Here is a 20277-nt window from a genome sequence, read left to right as displayed (position 1 = left end):
AGTAAGGAGATTGAAACAATAATCAGAAACCTCCCCCAAAATAAAAGTCCAGGACCAGACGGCTCCCCTGGTGAATTCTACCAAACATTCAAAGAAGACTTAATACCTATCCTTCTCAAACTCTTCCAAAAAATTGAAGAGGAGGGGAAGATTCCTAACTCATTCTACAAAGCCAACATCACCCTGACACCAAAACTAGACAAGGACAATGCAAAAAAGAAAATTACAGGCCAATATCACTGATGAATATCAATGCAACTATCCTCAACAAAATACTAGCAAATCGAATACAAGAATACATTAACAAGATCCTACACCATGAGCAAGTGGGATTTATTCCAGTGATGTAGAGATGGTTCAACATCCACAAAACAATCAACCTGATACACCACATTAGAAAATGAAGAATAAAAATCACATGATCATCTCAATAGATGCAGAGAAAGCATTTGACAAGATATAGCATCCATTTATGATAAAAACTCTGAATAAAAAGGGGGTATAAGGAAAGTACTTCAACATAATAAAGGCCATATATGACAAATCCACAGCTAATATCATCCTCAATGGCGAAAAACTGAAAGCTATCCCTCTAAGAACAGGAACCAGACAAGGATGCCCACTTTCACCACTCCCATTTAACATAGTATTGGAAATCCTAGCCAGAGGAATCAGGCAAGAAAAAGAAATAAAAGGGATCCAAATTGGAAAGGAAGAAGCAAAACTGTCACTATTTTCAGATGACATGATTTTATATATAGAAAACCCTAAAGAATCCACCAGAAAACTTTTAGAAGTAATAAATAAATATGGTAAAGTTGCAGGATACAAAATCAATACACAAAAATCAGTTGCGTTTCTATACACTAACAACGAAGTAGCAGAAAGAGAAATTAAGAGAAATTAAGAAGACAGTCTGATTTACAATTGCAACAAAATGAATAAAATACCTAGGAATAAATTAACCAAAGTGGTGAAAGACCTGTACACCAAAAACTATAAAACATTGTTGTAAGAAATTGAAGAAGACACAAAGAAATGGAAAGGTATTCCATGATCTTGGATTAGAAGAATTAAATAATTAAAATGTCCATACTTCCCAGAGCAATCTATAGATTCAATGCAATCCCTATCAAAGTTCCAGCAACATTTTTCACTAAAATAGAACAAAGAATCCTAAAATTTATATGGAACAACAAAAGACCCCAAATAGCCAAAAGAATCCTGAGAAAAAACAACAAAGCTGGAGGTATCACACTCCCTGATTTCAAAATATATTACAAAGCTATAGTAACCAAAACAGCATGGTACTGACACAAAAACAGACACCAAGATCAACTGAACAGAATCAAGAGGCCAGAAATAACCCCACACATCTATGGACAGCTAATTTTCGACAAGGAAGCCAAGAACATACAACAGAGAAAGGAAAGTCTCTTCAATAAATGGTGTTGGGAAAACTATTCAGCCACATGCAAAAAATGAAAGTAAACCATTATCCTACACCATACACAAAAACTAACTCAAAATGGATTAAAGACTGCTGTAAGACCTGAAACCATAAAACACCTAGAAGAAAACATAGACAGTACGCTCTTTGACATCAGTCCTAGCAACATATTTTCAAGTACCATGTCTGACCACGCAAAGGAAACAATATAAAAAATAAACAAATGGGACTATTTCAAACTAAAATTCTTCTGCACAACAAAGGAAACCATCAACAAAATGGAGACAACCTAACAATTGGGAGAAGATATTTGCAAACCATATATCTGATAAAGAGTTAATCTCCAAAATATATAAAGAACTCATACGTATCAACAACAAAAAAACTAATAACCCAATCAAAAACTGGGCAAAAGACCTGAACAGACATTCTTCCAAAGAAGATATACAGATGGCCAACAGGCACATGAAAAGATGTTCAACATCATTAACTATCAGGGAAATGCAAATCACAACTACAATGAGATATCACCTCACTCCCGTCAGAATGGCTATAATTAACAAGACAGGAAACAACAAGTGTTGGAGAGGATGTAGTGAGAAGGAAACTCATACACGGCTGGTGGGAGTGAAAACTGGTGCAGCCATTATGGAAAACAGTATGGAGATACCTCAAAAAATTAAGAATAGAACTACCATACAATCCAGCTATTCCACTGCTGGGTATTTATCCAAAGAACTTGAAAACACCAATGCGTAAAGATACATGCACCCCTATGTTCATTGCAGCATTATTCACAATAGCCAAGACTTGGAAGCAACCTAGGTTCCTATCAAGGAATGAATGGATAAAGAAGATGTGGTATATATTCACAATGCAATACTATTCAGCCATAAGAAATGATAAAATCCAGCCATTTGTGACAACATGGATGGACACTGAGGGTATTATGCTAAGCGAAATAAGTCAGAGAGAGAAAGTCAAATACCATATGATCTCACTCATAAGTAGAACATAAAAACAACAACAAACAATCATATAGAGACAGAGACTGGATTGGTGATTACCAGAGGGGAAGGGGGTTCGGAGGAGGGAAAAAGGGATGATTAGGCACATGTGAGTGGTGATGGATTGTAATTAGTCTTTGGGTGGTGAACATGATGTAATCTATACAGAAATTGAAATCTAATGATGTACACCTGAAATTTATATAATGTTATAAACCCACGTTACTGCAATAGAAAAAGAAAACTGTTGTTTTTTTTTTGTTTTTTGTTTTTTAATTGATGTTTTAATGGTTTTTAACATTGTGAAATTTTGGGTAGTGCATTTTTGTTTGTCCATCACCATATATATGACTCCCTTCACCCCTTGTGCCCACCCCCCACCCCCACTGCCCCTGGTAACCACAGTACAGTTTTCTCTGTTCATGTGTTGGTTTATATTCCACATATGAGTGAGATCATACAGTGTTTGTCTTTCTCTTAAAGAAAACTGTTTTGAAAATAAAAAAATAAATAAAAAGAAAGAAAGGCTGAAAATAATAATCCAAGTATCCATTTCAAGAAATTTAAAAAAGTACAGTAAATTAAACCAAATACAGCAGAAGAGATGAGAACAGATATGAATGAACTAGGAAACAAAATGAAGGTTGGCTCTTCAAAAGACTAATAAAATTGATAAATTCATGGTGAAATTTGAAGAACAAAAAAGAAAAGTCATAAATTATCAACATTAAGAATGTAAGGGGGCAGGGGAGCTGGCCTGGTGGGGTAGCGGTTAAGTGTACGCGCTCCGCTTTGGCGGCCTGGGGTTTGCAGGTTCAGATCCCGGGTGCGTACCGACGCACCGCTTGTCAAGCCATGCTGTGGTGGCATCCCATATAAAGTGGAGGAAGATGGGCACGGATGTTATCCCAGGGCTAGTCTTCCTCAGCAAAAAGAGGAGGATTGGCGACAGATGTTAGCTCAGGGCTAATCTTCCTCACAAAATAAAAAAAAGAATTTAAGGGGGAATCTCAAACCATTAAAAATTATAATAAGAGTATAATAAGTGTACAATAAAACTATTATGTCAACAAATTTAAAATTTACATAGACTGAAAGTATTCATACAAAAACAAACATCAAAACTAACACAAAAATGGAGAGAAATCTGAATAGTCCTATATCTATTAAATTAAATTTATAATTTAAAGTATTAAAAAAAATAAACTCCAGGCTTACATGGTGCTTTTGGTAAAATTTAAAATTCTACTAAACATTTAAGGCCTAAATAATTCCAACGTAACACACACTCTCCAGAAAACATTAAAAGGTGGAAAACTTCCCAGCTCATTTAGGCCAACATCTCTCATAAACACAGAGGTAGAAATCCTAAACAAAATATTAGCAATCAAGTGATATACAAAAAGAATGTTACATCACGACCAAGTTGGGTCTATTCTAGGAAGGTAAAGTTGGTTCAATCTCAGAAAATCAATCAGTGTTTATGACACTAACAAAATATATGAGAAAAATTATGTGATCATTTCAATAGAGGCAGAAAAAGATTTGATACATTTCAGCAGATATTCATGATAAAAATTTTCTTAATCTGAATAAGTGAATCCAAAAATCAAGTGGTGGGGTGGGGGTGGGAGAGCAGGAGAAAAGAGTGAGATAGCTGATTGAGTTCCCCTCTGTCCCCAAAAATAGCAATAATGGTTAAAGAAAGACATAAGGGTGAATACATTCTCTCACACAAAATAAACATCTCAGTAGACCAGAAATCAAATGGAGACACAGTGGTAAAGTAGACTGAAGTTCTCCAGGCTTACTGGATGCCAGGATTGGAAACTTGCAATGGCAGCTGAGACTCCAGTTTCTACATGGAATTTAAACAAATAGCACCACAGTGAGGTGGGTGACTGCAACTAGGCTTGCCTCTAGAAACAATGGAGTAGGGTGAGACTCCCTGACCCATAACGGAAGGCTAGAACAAAGATTCAGCTGTAGCCTGTGTGTATGGCTGGTACTGAGCAGGCGCCTGGGATGACATGAAAGAATGGACATACTATTGATAAGTCAAGCTATCACATAATTTTGGGAGGGGTCCTGCAACATTTCTCCTGGAATGAGAACCCAAAGGAAGCAATATGAGATCTGGTTCTGATCTTCAGATATTGGGAAGAGGTATTCATTCAGATAACCACAAAACCTCCAGATAGGAACACATAACTCCCATTCAATGTGAGCTTGCAAACAAAAAGGTCCAGTGAGAGAAAAAAAATTGATGACATGCAAGATAGCAAACACACTCAACAGATGAGAGAATTCTCCCCTAAAGAAACAGAAATAACAATAGCAATACTTGTATAGCACTATTTCCCATACTTTCTTTTAAGAGCTTTACGTATATTATACTCACTTGACGTTCAGAGTATGAAAAAGACTTTAACATAAGTATGCGTGTGTTTGGTTTTTTATTCTTAGGGGCTGATAGCGATCCAGGAATTAGCAGATTGATCACATGTGCTCACTTCTGTTCTCTTCCACTCATACCCAGAAAAATACCTACTAAAAAGACAATAAAGGGCTAAAATGGGATTAAACAAATGCAAAAATGCATATATCCACAAAGACAAAGAGACTGTGAGAGACGAAGCCGAAACATTTTGTAAGTTGAAGAAAAGAAGGAAAAGTGATTAACTTAGCAGCCTGGAGAAATCTGAAAACTAAGGTGGTAGTTGGGGAAGTCTGGTAGCAAGAAGCCATAAAAGGGTCAGACACAAGATACTTCTAGAAGTAAGGTATAGTTGATGCTAAAAAGATTTGTGGGAAGTCTGTATACAAATCTGAACTCTTTTTGCCTGTCCTAGGCATGCAGGAGATTTATTCTCCCACACTCAGCAGAAGATTGGGGGTTACTTAAGGACTTGAGGAATAGCTAAAAGTGGATGACTGTACTGAAAAAAAGGATTAAGTGAAGGTCTACATATCCTCAGGTGAGACTGCCAGACCTCTCCCCTGACTTGGCTCAGAGAAAACACTGTCAGCCAGGCTTCTACCCCTTCCCCACTCTCAGACGAAAGATTAGAGAAATCCTCACAGGAAATTTTAACTAGCTTGAGAGCAAAGAACAAAGTTGGAAGGCTTCGCCATGAAACAGACCTCCCCATTCAGATCACTCTAAGCGAAGGCTACCACTCAACAAATTCTGTCCATATACACCAAGCTTCCAATCTGCTTTTTTGGTGTATCATCCCTAAATATGAATGCATGGTCAAGGAACATAAAATATTTGATGAAAACCTCTAAGAAAAAAGAAACAAAAACAGACATGCATAAGAAAACAGATACAATGCAGAGTACAGAAGAAAAATAAACTAAACTAAAATAAAACATAATTAATATTCTCAAGAAACAAAAGATATTGTATCCATGAAATGAAAACAGATTGCAATTAAAAAAGGAACCTACAAAGAACCTTAAAAGACTCTTGGAAATTAAAATAAATAAATAAATAAATAATTTTAGAGATCAGGCGAAAAATAGAAGTAAAGAAAACTCTCAAAAAGTAGGAAGAAAAGAAATGCAAAATAAGGTCGGCTTAGGAAGTCCAAAATCCTACAATAGGAGATTCAGAAAAAAAGAATACCTCAAGAAAATTTCTCAAAATGGAAAGAAGTATTTGTATTTTAAGCGTCTTCCCAAATTTCCAGCACAATAGATAAAAATGAACTATACCAAAGCACATAACATTGTCCCATTGTCTTCAGAAGGAATAAAACAGGTCAAGCACAAAGCATGGGAAATCTAAGTGGCAAAATACTTCTCAACAGCAGCACTGGATGTTTGAATTCAATGAATGGAGCGACGCTTTAAAAACACTGTGTGTGGGAAAATGATTTGCAACCTTGATATCTATACTCAGCCAAAGTATTAAAGTATAATAAGACATTTTCAGATATTCAAGAGCAAAAAATTTAATTCCTAGCTTTCTTGGGAAGCTCCTGGACTTATGTGCTCCAACAAAAAATGGTGAGTAATCTAAGAGAGAGGAATACACGGGACATGAAATGAGGAAAACAAAGAATCCATTGTAAGAAAGATACAAGGAACCCTCAAGATGAGAGTGAAGGAAGGCAAAAGCTGTTCAGCAAGTCTGGAGAGCAACCAGTCCAATTTGGAGCAGGACGATGGAAGGCTCAAATAGGGATATCCCCAAGAAAAGGATGAAACAGAATATGTGATGTGTGAGAATGTACTGAGAGGATATTTAAACTCTGGTAGATATTTTGAGAATAAATTAATGATATGATCATAGAAACTAAGCAAACAAAAAAATTAAGGCAATTATCAACTCCAGAGAAAACAAAAACGAAAATGCCATAGTAAACTATTAACTGCCTCAGGAGTGCAATGTTCCCTTTTTTTATACAAGTTTACTGAGATATAGTTTACATACCATAAAAATTAACCTTTTATAGCATAGCAAAGCTCCTTTTAAGAAATAGCTGCTGCCTAGTTCTGGACCTTTTTAGATACTAAAGGCCTGACTATGGTGGAACATCTGACCATGATCCAACTGATGAGCAGGTGACTTAAGCTGTCCATCATAAAATGGACATCATCTGATACACAAAGTCATAAAGTCAGATGTGACCAGAAATGGACCACGACTGAGTGGAAGTGGTATATGGGACCAGGCTTTGGTGGGAAAATCATCGTAAAATGTCTAGTGATGGTAATGGCCCAGCAATATCTAACCAGACACGACCTCTGATCTGACCTTAGTTGTGTTTTCCTTCAGTTGACCTCCCTTGGTTCATGCCACTTTTATTATGAACCTCGTTCTCTAGCCTTTCTGTTATTACTGTGGGCTGCCAAATATCTTTCTAATAAAATTATTTTCAGCTTAAGTTACCTAAAATTAGTTTATACAGCTTGCATCAAAGAGCCCTGATTAATATAAGGAGAAGTAAGTTTTGGATTATTATTTTTGTCTGTGCGTGAGAAAGATTAGCCCTGAGCTAACATCTGTTGCCAATCTTCCTCTTTTTGCTGAGGAAGATTGGCTCTGAGCTAACTTCTGTGCCCAACTTCCTTTATTTTATACGTAGGATGCTGCCACAGCACGGCTTGATGAGCAGTGCATAAGTCCACACCTGGGATCTGAATGTGCGTACCCAGGGCCACCAAAGCAGAGCGTGTGAACTTAACCACTATGCCACCGGGCCAGCACTGGACTATTTTTTAACTCTAGAAATTTTACAAATTCAATTAAAATGCAAAAAAGATGAATATATAAATTAGTATTTATATTCACTTAGCACTTACCCTTAAATTTTAACATACATCACTATAAATTTTAACATACATCACTATAAATGATAACAAAGTCTAAAGTTATTTGCTATCTCCATCTTTATCTTGATCAAGATGAAAGGACTTCTTAGCAATCTTGAAATACTCTCATCTGTTATTGTTGTCTAGAATTCTGTTTTTCTTGATTTTTCCATACTTCTTATTTTAATTATTTCCTGAAGATTTTTGTGGGGATTGGTTGAGTTTGTTTGTTATATTTTTTATTCTATTTTCTCCTCTGCCATCTTTCATTCTTAGAGTTACCCTTGGAATTTTAAAGGGCCTATTTAATTTAACAACTCTAGCATTAATAAAAATCATTTCTATCTTCAGAAATAGCACAAGGGACTTAAAGCACTTTAATTCCATTCAAGGCCCCTCACCCGAGTTTTACAAGGCGTTGTCCAATGTTTGTTTCTTTTTCAAATCCATAAATCAGATATTATTATTGATTTGAACAGTCAGTGACTTTTTTTTTAGATTAACTACTTTACAATGTACTTTGCTCCTCTTTCATTCTTGTATCTCAGAACTTCCTTAGAGGATCAATTTCCTGCTTAATGAATACATCCTATAAAATTATCTTCAGTGCAAGTTTGCTGATAGTAAAATCTCCTGGTTTTGTTCACTTAGAATATCTAATAAAATAGTAGTTCATATTTATTGATCACTTACTATGTGCCAAGCTCTTTTTTAAGTACTTTTCATGTATTGACTCATCTAATCCTCACATAAGCTATAGGGCTGCAGTTTGCTGACCCCTTCTGTATAAGGAGATACTTTTACAACCTGAAATTATCTTTATTTCGTCCTTGAAATACTGTATCACTAAGTATGCAATTTCAGGCTGACAGTTATTTTCTCTAAGCCATTTGAAGAGAATATTCGATTATTGCTGATGAGAAGAAAACTGTCAGTTTTTGTTGTTATTGTTCCTCCTGTAGATCTTTTCTCTCTGGTTGCTTTTGAGACAACTTCTTTGCCTTTGGAGTTGTAAAGCTTAACAACCATGTATCTAGGTGTGTATTTCTTTTTATTCTTCCTGCTTGAGATTTGCCATGACTCCAGATTCATAATTTTCATTAATTCTGAAATATTCTCAGCCATTAAATCTTTGAATATTAACTCTGTTGTTTTTTTTCTGTAGCTCCATTTAGATATATGCTATACCTTCTCAACATTTCCTCTGTATCGCCTACCTCTAGTGCATATTTTACATACCCATTTGCTCTCTCTGCTTTATTCTGGGAAATTTCTTCAGATTTCTCTTCTATTTTACCTGTTTACTCTGGTCTATGACTTTTAAATTTCAATGATTATATTTTTAACTTCTAGATAATGTATTAGGTTGAATCATATGAAATTGCCAACATTTGACCATTTTTGATGGATAAAATTGGAAATTTCATATGGTTAGACCTAATATTTGGTTCTTAAAAAATAATATTCCAAGTATTTTTGATAGTTTGTTGTTTCTACCTTAGGTTTTCATTTCCTGTTTTATACCTTTAAATATTTTAAACAAACATTTTATATTTTGTATCTGATAATTCCAATATCTGATGCTCTGTTTATCTGGTTCCCCACGGATTCCCATACATTATTTCCTCATGAGGTTTTGATTTTTGATTACAAGCTAATGCCCACTAGGTCTTTGTGGGAATTTTAAGTTCTGGGTAAAAGATACATGCCTCCACACATGATTTGCATTACCTCTGTCAAGACCAATGTGAATTAACTTTTCAGATTACACAGTCAGAGTGAATATAAAACCCATTCCTATATAAAGGGCTACTTGTGGCTTTGAAATTCTCAGCGGCGGCTTTGGAAAAAAACCGCTTGGGGCCCGCCCAGTGGTATAGCGGTTAAGTGCTCATGCTCCACTTCAGCGGCCTGGGGCTCGAGGGTTCAGATCCCGGGCGCGCACCGAGGCATCGCTTGTCAAGCCATGCTGTGGCGACATCCCACATAAAGTAGAGGAAGATGGGCACAGATGTTAGCCCAGGGCCAATCTTCCTCAGCAAAAAGAGGAGGATTAGCAACAGATGTTAGCTCAGGGCTAATCTTCCTCACACACACACAAAAACTTGCTTTATTGAGGTATGATTGACATGTAAAAAGTTGTACATATCTAACACATACAACTTGATGAGTTTGGGGATAAGTATACACCCATGAAACCATTACCACCATCAAGGCCACAGACAAATCCATCACCTCCCAAATTTTCCTTCCATTCCCTTTATTATTATTATTATTATCATTATCATTATTTTGCATGTGGTAAGAACACTTAACATGAGATCTACTCTCTTACCAAATTTTAAGTATACAATACAGCATTGTTAGCTATAGGCACTATGCTCTACAGTAGAACTCCATTATTTATTTATCTTGTGTAACTGTAACTTTGTACCCTTTGACTATCACCTCCCCATTTTCCCTTCCTTCCAGCCCCTGGCCACCATCATTTTACTCTCTCTTCTGTGAGTTTGACTATCTTAGATTCCACGCATAAGTGAGATCATACATATTTGTCTTTCTATGTCTGGCTTCTTTCACTTAGTATAACGCAGGGGAGACTTTCTTGATTCCTTCCACTCAGAGGCAAAGCCAAGACAGATCATTTTCCTTGCTGATCATCTCTCTTTCTGGGGTGGATATTTTTTTTCTAATTTGCTTTTTCACTGAGGTAGACCCTGGCTTTATATGGGGATCTACATTCTACTTCTTATTTTCTGCAAGTCCAACGACTTATCTGGTGCCAGGCAAAAACTGTTTAAGCCAAAAGGTCTAAATGACTGAGATTGGCAGCTGTCCCCAAGAGGCACTTACTTTATTACTGGGTTACCATTCTAGATTCATGCTTCAGCTAGTTTTTGGCTTCTGAGGATTTCCTGTACTTTCTTAGAAGCTTAGTTCTACATTTCAAGTTATTTTTACATATTTTCCTCAGTATTTTAGAAGCTTTTAGCAGAAGGGCATTCAGGATATCTAGTCCATCACACAGCTAAAAATGGATGTCACCTTCACATACTTGAAATAATAGGTTAGCGAGTTTAGTTCTACGTTGATCATGATTTCCCCTCAGTACTCTGAAGATATTATTCCTTTGTTTTCTGGAAACTCCAGTTGTTGATAAGTTCTTTGTGGTTAATCTGTCTTTCACGTCTGGTAGCTTTTAAGATTTTCTTGTCATCCTTCATTTTCTGCAGTTTCACTATTACATATCTAAGTGGGGATCTATTTTCATCTATTTCTTTTGATACTAGGAGTGGATAATTTTCTTAAGTTTTAGTAAACAGTTTATTTAATATTTTGCTTCTCTGCCATTACCTCCATATTTCTTAACTTTCTTCTCTTTTCCCCAAATCTTCAGCTTTGGTCCATTTTGACTTTCTCAGCACTATCTTCAAGTAACCAATTCTTTCTTCAATTGTCTATGGTTTATTCTTTAATTTCATTGACTTTTTTCATTTCTAGGCTATCTAATTTGTTGTTTTTAATACTCACCTATTCTTACTACATTTCTGCCTATTTCTATTTCTTCTTTATATGGACATTATTTATTAATTTATATCTCCAAGGATCCTAATAACACTTAGCTTATAGTCTTTCTTAGATTGTCTTTGTGTTTTAATTTCATCTGGAGTGAATTCATCTTTCAACTGGTGACTCTGTTGACTAACTTCATTAGAATTAGATTTATTCATGTGCTTTGGAATTTCAATTTGCAGGCTCAATGTGAAGGGGGTTTTCTCTCTCTCCACCTCCCTTTATCCTTTTCTCTGTGTCTTAACCCTCCCGGTCTACAGTTTCATTTGCCTCCATCTAGCCCTCCAGGGTCTCCAGTCTAGAACCAGGTCTTATATGGACAATGTGGCACAGAAGCATGGTAAAGACACTGAAGATCCAACCACTGAGCCAACAGGTAATTTAGGATTGTATCTGGTTAAAGCCTCTATTTGTGTCTGTCTTCCACCTCCCTGGGTAAGCAGGCTCAGATAAACAATGGCTTCAGGTTGTGATCAGCTTTTTTTCTCCTTCCTTTCACAAAGCAGCAGAGAATCTGGGTCTTTCTCATGAATCAAAAGGAAGATGTTCAGTCCCTACTATCCACAGGAACTGAACTCTCATTTACCCCAACTGCTCTGGGGCCTGAAGCCCAGAAGAACCTCAGGTCCAGTTCCTCTCACACTTCACACCTCCATTCCTTTCCTAGTCCCAGCAGTTGCTTTCATGATTTTGCCCTGGGTATGTGGTTTTAATTTCCCCCTTATATCTGTATCTATCATTGATCTGTATTTGGAGTATAATCTGAAATTAAATACCATCTTAATTGGAAGCCTATTAATTAGTTAGACTATGCTTGATTATATCTAAATTTTCAGTAGCTTTAGAGGCGAGAGAAATCACCACCACTAGACATATAGGTCACATTTTGATGACAATCAGACTACAAGGCTAAATAATTAGAAGGCTTTTGTTTCACTGTTAAAACAATTCAGCTTAAATATGTAACTTATTTGGGGTGAATCAGGATGATCATCTTTCAAAAATGATGAAGAATCAATTAGATGCACAAGGGACTGAAAATGGAACCATTATTATTCAAGAAATGGATAACAATTTCTTATTAACAGACAATAGACTAAATACAGATCTTTTTAAAATTCAAGAACTGGGTAAGAAGTTGGCACAGAAACCATCACTCTTGTCTCTTGCTTTCCTATTCCCTCCCTAGCAGTGTTGAGTCCTGTCAGAGAAGAAGGCTCTCCTCAGACTAGTGGGACCATTATGTAACCCTGCATGTTTCTACAAGCTCCTGGTACTCTCCTGGAAAAAGCAAACTCCATAAATAGCAGACACTCAGCAGTTGTAGGAAAGACCAGGGGGAGTAACCTCATAAGTGCAAATAAACACACAACACCCCACCTTGGAGAGTCCAGGCTAACACATCAAATACATTTGCCTTTGGGTAAATAAAGATCGGCTGACTGTCCAACCCAATCTCAGTGGTAAGTTTCACCCTGGGGTGATATTTTACTGCTATTGCTCTTGGCGTCAGTAAATATTTGTATGGAAAGTATTATGCAACACCCTGTTCCTGTTACTCCTACACCACCAGTTTCTAGAACAGAAAACATTTTTGTAAACTTACCTTTATTTTGGCATCAACCCTTTGTCTCTGCTGGTTTTTTCCCAATGTAACTCTCAACCTTCGAAAAGTTTATTAATTTGCAACTTTGAAATGAGGAATAGTATTTCCCTTCGCATAAAAACAGACTCTTAATTTTGCAAAGTGGCCAAGACATATTGTGTGCTCTATTATTCCTAGCTTGGAAGCTCTGTGGGCAAGCCATTGCTGAAGAAAATGATGTGCAAAAACTCTTGCTGAGGCACAGTGATGGGGGAAGGGGATACTGCACATGGGCTGGTGCGTGAATAAACCAGCATGCTTCCTGCAGCAACCTTAAGAAATAGTTTCCAGACTTGTTGTGAAATCTCACTCTGGTTTGGTGAGCAAAGGAAGGACAGAACTGTAAACCAAATTCAACCCTGCCTTGACCTCCTGGGCAGGGCAAGCAAAGGATGTTGTTCTTAGAACTAAAACAAACTACTCATGAGCAGACAGGAGGATAATTGCAAAAAGACTAGCCACAGTTCTGAAGATGCAAGGGAAACATGTTGAGTAAAACTCAACAATGAAAGATTGGAGATGAAAGGGACCCTGGTGACCATAAAGTCTAACGCCTTTTGTCATTCAGATTTGGACCCTAGGCCCAGAGAGCTAGGGGACTTGTCTGAACTGGGGCTCTACCTTGTGTCCTTGACCCATTCTCCATTCTCTTGATTCTTAAGTTCCTCTCTATCAGGTGTCTCAGGTTAGGCTCCTATTTCACATTCCGTTGGACTTCATTATACCAGTGAGAAGTGAGCCAATGATTACTCTTATGGGAGAGAATTAACTTATTTCAAAGTAGAGAAGAGCTCCAGGCAGAGGGTGTGGTATTTGCAAAGGCACAGAAGGCATGAATGAGCATGAGATGGGTCCTAGGGAATAATTTAGTGTGGCTGCTGTACAAGTTCCTCAGGGTAAGCGTGCGTGTGTGTGTGTGTGTGTGTGTGTGTGTATGTGTGTGGTGAGGGTGGTAGTGACAGGAGACATGGTTCAAGAACCCAAAACCAGGGTCACAAAGGATTTTATATGCTGTTACAGGTTGAATTGTTTCCCTCAAAAAGATGTTGAGGTCCTGACTCCTAGTCTCCGTAAATGTGACCTTATTTGGAAACAGACTCTTTGCAGATGATCAAGTTAGGATGAGGTCATTAGAGTGGGCCCTAATCCAATATGAGCAGTGTCCTTATTAAAAGGGAAAATTTGGACAAAGAGATATACAGAAGGAGGATAATATGAGAGCACAGGGAAAACACCATCCGCAAGCCAAGGAACACCTGAGGCTACCAGAAGTTAGGAGAGAGGCGTGGAACAGATTTTCCCTCAGCGCCCTCAGAAGGAACCAACCCTGCCAATACCTTGATTATGGACTTCTAGTCTCCAGAACTGTGAGACAATAAATTTCTGTTGTTTAAGCCACTAGTTTGTGGTACTTTGTTATGGTAGCCCAAGGAAGCTGATTCATATGCCAAAGTAAAGAACGTGGATTTTAATCTATAGGTATAGGAAAGTCATTGAAGGGTTTTATGTGGGAGGTTCACATGGTCACTCTGCAATTTAGAAAGATCTTTCATAGTCATATATGTGCATATGGGTCAGAGCAGGAAACACGAGAAGCAGGAATTTATTCAGAAACTATTGAAATAGTTCAAGTAAAACACATCTGAATTAAGGCAGTGGCCGTTAGGAATGGATAGGGCAGATTTACAAAATACTGTGCAGAAAGTTGTCAAGAATGCCATTCCCATGTTACTGGAGGAGAATTGAAACCATAAAAAGCCACTTAATGTGAATCCACTCTAAATAAGGGACTCAAATTTTATGATAAATGGTGGGAAAAATGTTTGATTTCGACTCAGTCTTGAAAAATTAAACTAAAAATCATGAAATCAAGTTATCTTATATTGAACATAATTTAGGTTGTAATTGCAACTGTGTGCACTAATTCTTAGAATGAAGAGACAATGAATTGTTTTGTATTTCCTTTTTTTTTCTGAAAAAATTATGATGATACATTATGGCTGTTTCACTTTCAGTGATAGATCATGACAGGGTGATTTGTACATAAACAAAATTGAGTTTCATCGATGTTCTCAGCCCCTCTTAATCCTGTGATATGCAAATCACTCTCACCAGAAGTGCCTTTTATGCTGTCATCTGTTTCCATTTTCTATTTTAGTTGTCATCTGGTCTACTTTTGCCCATATCCTCATTTGTCATTGGTTTGGATTAGAAATAGAAGACAGAACTGTGGTGAAGACTAGCTTTATGTTGATATGGAATAAGATTTGAATCTAGAAATAAACTATATCCCCAAATTTTGTGTATTATTTTCTTTCTTTTACTCTTCTTTGTTCGTGGCTATGAGAATTTCATGCTTAGCCAAATTGCAGCCACTATTTAAAGTTTGTGCAAATTCCAAACCATTTCTTTTACAGTTACCTTTCCAGAAAGAGAGTGCTGGCTAGTGTAGAGAAAGGGGATGTAGTACATGATTCTAATTTCACAGGAAAATATGTTGAGATGGTAAACTATGTTTTTTTCTCCTCCCTATATTTTCCGGTTCAGACAGGTAGTCATCTATTTCCATCTACACAGCCTCAGGGGAGGGATGTGGCAGGGAAGGAAAATAGAAACACTGGTTTTTCCAAAAATATCTGAGTCAGTGGTTCCAATATTAGAATAACAAAAACTGAGAAACTTAGATAAGTAATTTGGATTACTAAGGTTTATACACTTCGCATAAATGCCATCTATCTAAAGATAAAAGGGACGTTCCGAGTAGATATATATTCAGCACTACTCCCACATACTGATGTTCTTGGAAAGCTCTGGACACACTTGACAAAGTGGGTGTCCTGACTCTGACTTAGCTCAAACCTTCCTAAAACCTACCTGTACCGTCTCTTCTGCACTCTTCTGCTAGTATTCTAGCGTGGATTGCTCTGGAATGCAATAAGCTTGGGGATAGGGGTGGGAGTGGGAGGTATAGGGAAGCAGATTTTCCTACACTGTCTCTGAGCCTTGCTCACCAAAGTAAAGGTCTTTACTGCATCGTCTCAGCTAAGCACATCAAGAAGTCTCTGACACAAGTCAAGAAGTTCCTGGTATTTCCTTAGCCTACAACTGAAGTATGAAATATTGTAATGGATATAAAACCCTGTGCCTGGCTCACTGCCGGTGTGGTCTCACCAAGGATGAAGCACACACTGGAGCTGGCCTCCTCCCAAGACTGTGCAGGTTAGAGACCAAGACTCACAAGGAAAGGGTCCATCTCCAGGAATGTGGAGGGCTGGATTTCTAGGGTGGTCTGACTTACTTGATCCCCACCCTCACCACCCTCAGGCCATCAATGCAGGCATTTCTACATCACAGCCAACACATTTCATGGAATCAAAATCGGAAGGGTCAAGAGAATTCCAGAAGCACAGCTTATTTCCTGAATAAACACAAAATACACTATCGTTACTCCAGTATGGCAGGAAGAGACAATAACCTTCCTCAATTACTTAGAGGCCTAGACATAGCAAAACTCCCTTAGCAAATAAAGGTACCTCATTGGACGGGCGATACAATTACCAAGAGGCAGGAAAGAGAATCTGGCAAAGAGAGAGGGGAGGTGACTGAGAATGAGCTCTCGGTTTTTGGCAAGTGATTCTTATCACAGAAGGGTGGTCAAGGGAATAAAGGTAAAGGGGAGAGGAAGGAAACAGTTGGGGGTTGGATTCTGGAAGGTCTTATGTGAGAAACCAGCGATGCTGAGTTATAATTCTCTGTAGCCAGCAACACTCGGGGATAGAGGAACATGGGGAAAACCTACCCTCCCTTCCGATAAAATTCCTCAGGATCTTATAGGGACTTAAGAAAGGAAGCAGATTAACTCCCTTTTTTTGTCCCCCAGGTGAAGATTCACCCTAAGCTAACATCTGTTGCCAATCTTCCTCCTTTTTCCTTCCTTTTTTTCCCCTCCTCAAGGCCCCATTACATAGTTGTGTATAGTTGTAAGTTCTTCTGGTTCTTCTGTGTGAGCCACCGCCAAAGCACGGCTACTCACAGACAAGTTGTGTGGTTCCATGCCGGGGAACTTAACCCGGCCTGCCGAAGTGGAGCACGCCGAACTTGAACCGCTAGGCCATCAGAGCCGGCTCAAGATTAACTTTTAAGGTCAAACTTTCAAACCAAGGAGACCAATAAGAAGTCATCCTCACCTATTCTTTGGGGCCTGTAACATTACACCGTACAACCTGAGATCCAAGGCAGGTCAATGGGAAGGGTACTAACACACCACTGAGAGTTCTAGGTAACAAATAGGAGATCACTCAGTTATTCAACAAATATGGATTGAGCACCTACTGTGTACCAGTGCTAACTCTACCTCAGATCCTGTGCTGTTTGACGTGGCATTAAGTGAAGAAGTGCACTTAAAGAGACAGAGAGGAGAAAGAGAATAAACCTGTTGCCCTCATGGTTTTGCCAGCAGCAGGCTACTTTATGTTCATCCATGTTTGACGCAAACAAAAGTCAGGCTACAGGGGATTCCTGCTCAACATGGCAGTATCTGTGCATCTATGCAAGAATCCGGCTGGAGCATAACTTGGGCAGAGAACAGAGAGCTCCGAAGCAGGCTCAGCTGATCCACCTTGAGTGAACCTGGGAGTCTCCTGTGCTTCCCTGCAGGAGCAGGCACACCATCCAGACACAGTGTGTCCTGGAGCATAAGACAGCACATACCTGGGCGGGCAGGGCTCTGTGTTACAAGCCTGGCTCATTGCTGGCGGACGGTGGACCATATCGCACAAGGTGTCATTGACGGTCTGCTGGGTCTGGATGTGTAAGCACACTGCTATGGCTTCTTGATGGCCTGGAGGTTGGAAAGAGAAAAAAATGCAAATGACTGAGAATAATTTCTGGTGGGAAAAGAGAAAATAGGGTCTTGGGACTTCTCGTTCCTAAGCCTTTGCCCTTTTGACTATATTGCACGGCTGCAGGCTGCATTTCAGGATACAGGTGGGAGGAAACAACTTTGCATTTTCTGAAGTCTCCCAGTCTCTGATATTCCCTCGGTCACCTTTTAAGCTCAGCCCCTTTTTTCCTCTCCCCCAAATATACTCACCTTGAAACATTAAGGAGCATCCCCAACTCCCAATCTGGTTTCAAACTTACCTGCATTCTAAATGTACTCAAAGCTAGGAGTTCCCTCAAATGAATCATCAAGCTGTTCCTTCCAAAGACACACAACAGTTTTCCTGAGAGGAATTTTCATATCAGCTGCTAAAGAATAACATTTTCTGTATGTCATTGCATATGTGCCAAATTTGACATATAATCCTTATTAAAATTTCCATTATGGTTTGAGTTCCTGTTCACTATTACTCTAATTAGTAATATTTCCATTTCTGGTAAAAACAGCAATACCTCCCATTGGAAAAGCACTGTGGGGTGTAAAAGTACTTTCAAATATATTATTTGATCCCATAATAATCTTCTGAGGTGAAAAGAATGGTATCACTATCTCCATTTTATTAATTTAATAATAAGGAAACTGAGGTGTAGAGAGAAATTAAGACAGCAAAAAAAGTGGTTGATTCAAAACTAAAAATTAGATTTCCTCCCTCCTAATTCAGTGCTATTTCTTTTGTCCTCTGGAAATTCCAAAATGCAATACAGCCAATCGGCTTCCCAAAGCAACGACCACTCCTTGTTCAAATACGAAATTTCACAGGCATCTTTTTTCCTTTGAGGCCAGACAGGTCTGTCTGACCCCAAAGCCCATGTCTCAATGACTATTCTTTGTCTGCTGAGACAAAAAGAATTATTGGGAAATGACAACTGAACAAAACAGAAATAAAACTTTTGATGAAAAAAATCAAATAATAACTATAAGAGCAACTGACTATGCTATTTGAAATATGCAAATGTATTTAGTTTCATGCGAGAATGTGTATTCCATTATGCTATAAGAGTGTGGTTCTTTTTCCAAATGTCGTGTTTCAATTCAACCATTTTATAGTATTTTACAGAATGCAATATGGGCCAAAAATACATATAAAATATATACTTGTGATGTTCAGTTCTTTCCATTAAATTTTCTCCTTCTTTCTTCAGTTGTAATTTTATGTTCCCGGCCATAGCAGGATGCAGTCTTAAATCTCTATGCATCTTCCACGAAGTATTTTTAATAAACATAGGCTACCTTGAGACATAAGGAGACACTGCTACAACTTAAGAACTCTGGTTCTCGTTTGCAAATGTCAAACTTCCTTAGTGAGTTTACAGGGACATAGATGTTCATTTTCTAGCAGATTTTATTTACTTTTAATCTGAGAAAAATCCAGTTATCTTTCACATATATTTTAATTTGTAGTCAAAATTTTTTAGAAAATATACTCAGAGACTATTTTGGAATGTTTTCTGGAGCTGGAGTGGGTGGGCCTTAAACCAACAAAGTTATCTCATTTTAACTATTTTGGATGGAATTTTAGTACACTCATGACAAACTTTTCTGTCCTAAAGCAAGTTTACTGAAAAGAATTTAAAAGTTTAATAGATGATTAAGGACACTTATCGAGGTAGAATGTATTTTCCAAAGACAGCCACAAGAAGATCTCCCAACCCACATACTGGATTTACAGTGTGACTTTAACACTTTTCACTTCAAGAGGTTTGATCAAAACTTTATCTTCAAAAGTAAAAATGATAAAAATAAGTTTACTTTATCGTATACTTAACAAAATTTGGGTAATAATTGCAAATATGCATTTAGAAGATATAAAATAAATCAAGTATTGAAATTTTGGTGTAATTTTTCTAATAAAATCTAATAAATTCCTTGTAGCATGAGGTAACATCCTTCAATTCACATTTGACTTCTGCAATGTCATAATAAGAGGGTCATTTTTTGGCAAAAAAAATACTCAAAGCCTTCATCAAGAAATGAATTAATGGTTAAAGAGTAAAAACACAGACTCTAAGAGGGGAAGCAGAGCCAATAAATGAGCTAATACGTTCCCTTTTGTTGGTTTAAGGTTAGTTTGAGTTGGGTTTCTTGCAAACAAGTCTTGACTAATTCAACATGCCAAATAACATAACACACACACACACACACACACAGAGTAAGAAATACCTGGAGCAATGAAGAAAATCTACAGTCAGAGCCTTTAAGGTGCCACCCAGTATTTAATACATCAAGTTGCAAAATAAATATGGAAAAATGATTCAAACATGAAAATTATGTCGGTTTAATAACCAAATAGCTGTGGGCCTTAGAAATAGATGTGATGTGCTCTTTTTAAGCACCAATG

The 20277-nt window shown here is 37.6% G+C and overlaps 1 protein-coding gene across 1 annotated transcript in view; it reads right to left on the bottom strand.

Annotated features, from left to right (window-relative positions):
• Positions 1-20277, bottom strand: part of LOC131406510 (endophilin-A3) — a 536830-nt gene that overhangs the window by 102248 nt on the left and 414305 nt on the right. Inside the window, exon 24 of the mRNA XM_058542566.1 lies at positions 17708-17837. Within this exon, the coding sequence (XP_058398549.1) occupies positions 17708-17837 (130 nt within the window). The remainder of the gene's footprint in view (positions 1-17707; positions 17838-20277) is intronic.

The sequence above is a fragment of the Diceros bicornis genome, chromosome 5 (genome assembly GCF_020826845.1).
Source record: "Diceros bicornis minor isolate mBicDic1 chromosome 5, mDicBic1.mat.cur, whole genome shotgun sequence".
Classification (NCBI taxonomy): domain Eukaryota; kingdom Metazoa; phylum Chordata; class Mammalia; order Perissodactyla; family Rhinocerotidae; genus Diceros; species Diceros bicornis.
Note: the sequence above shows the minus strand (reverse complement) of the source record. Positions and strands in the feature narration are given on the sequence as shown.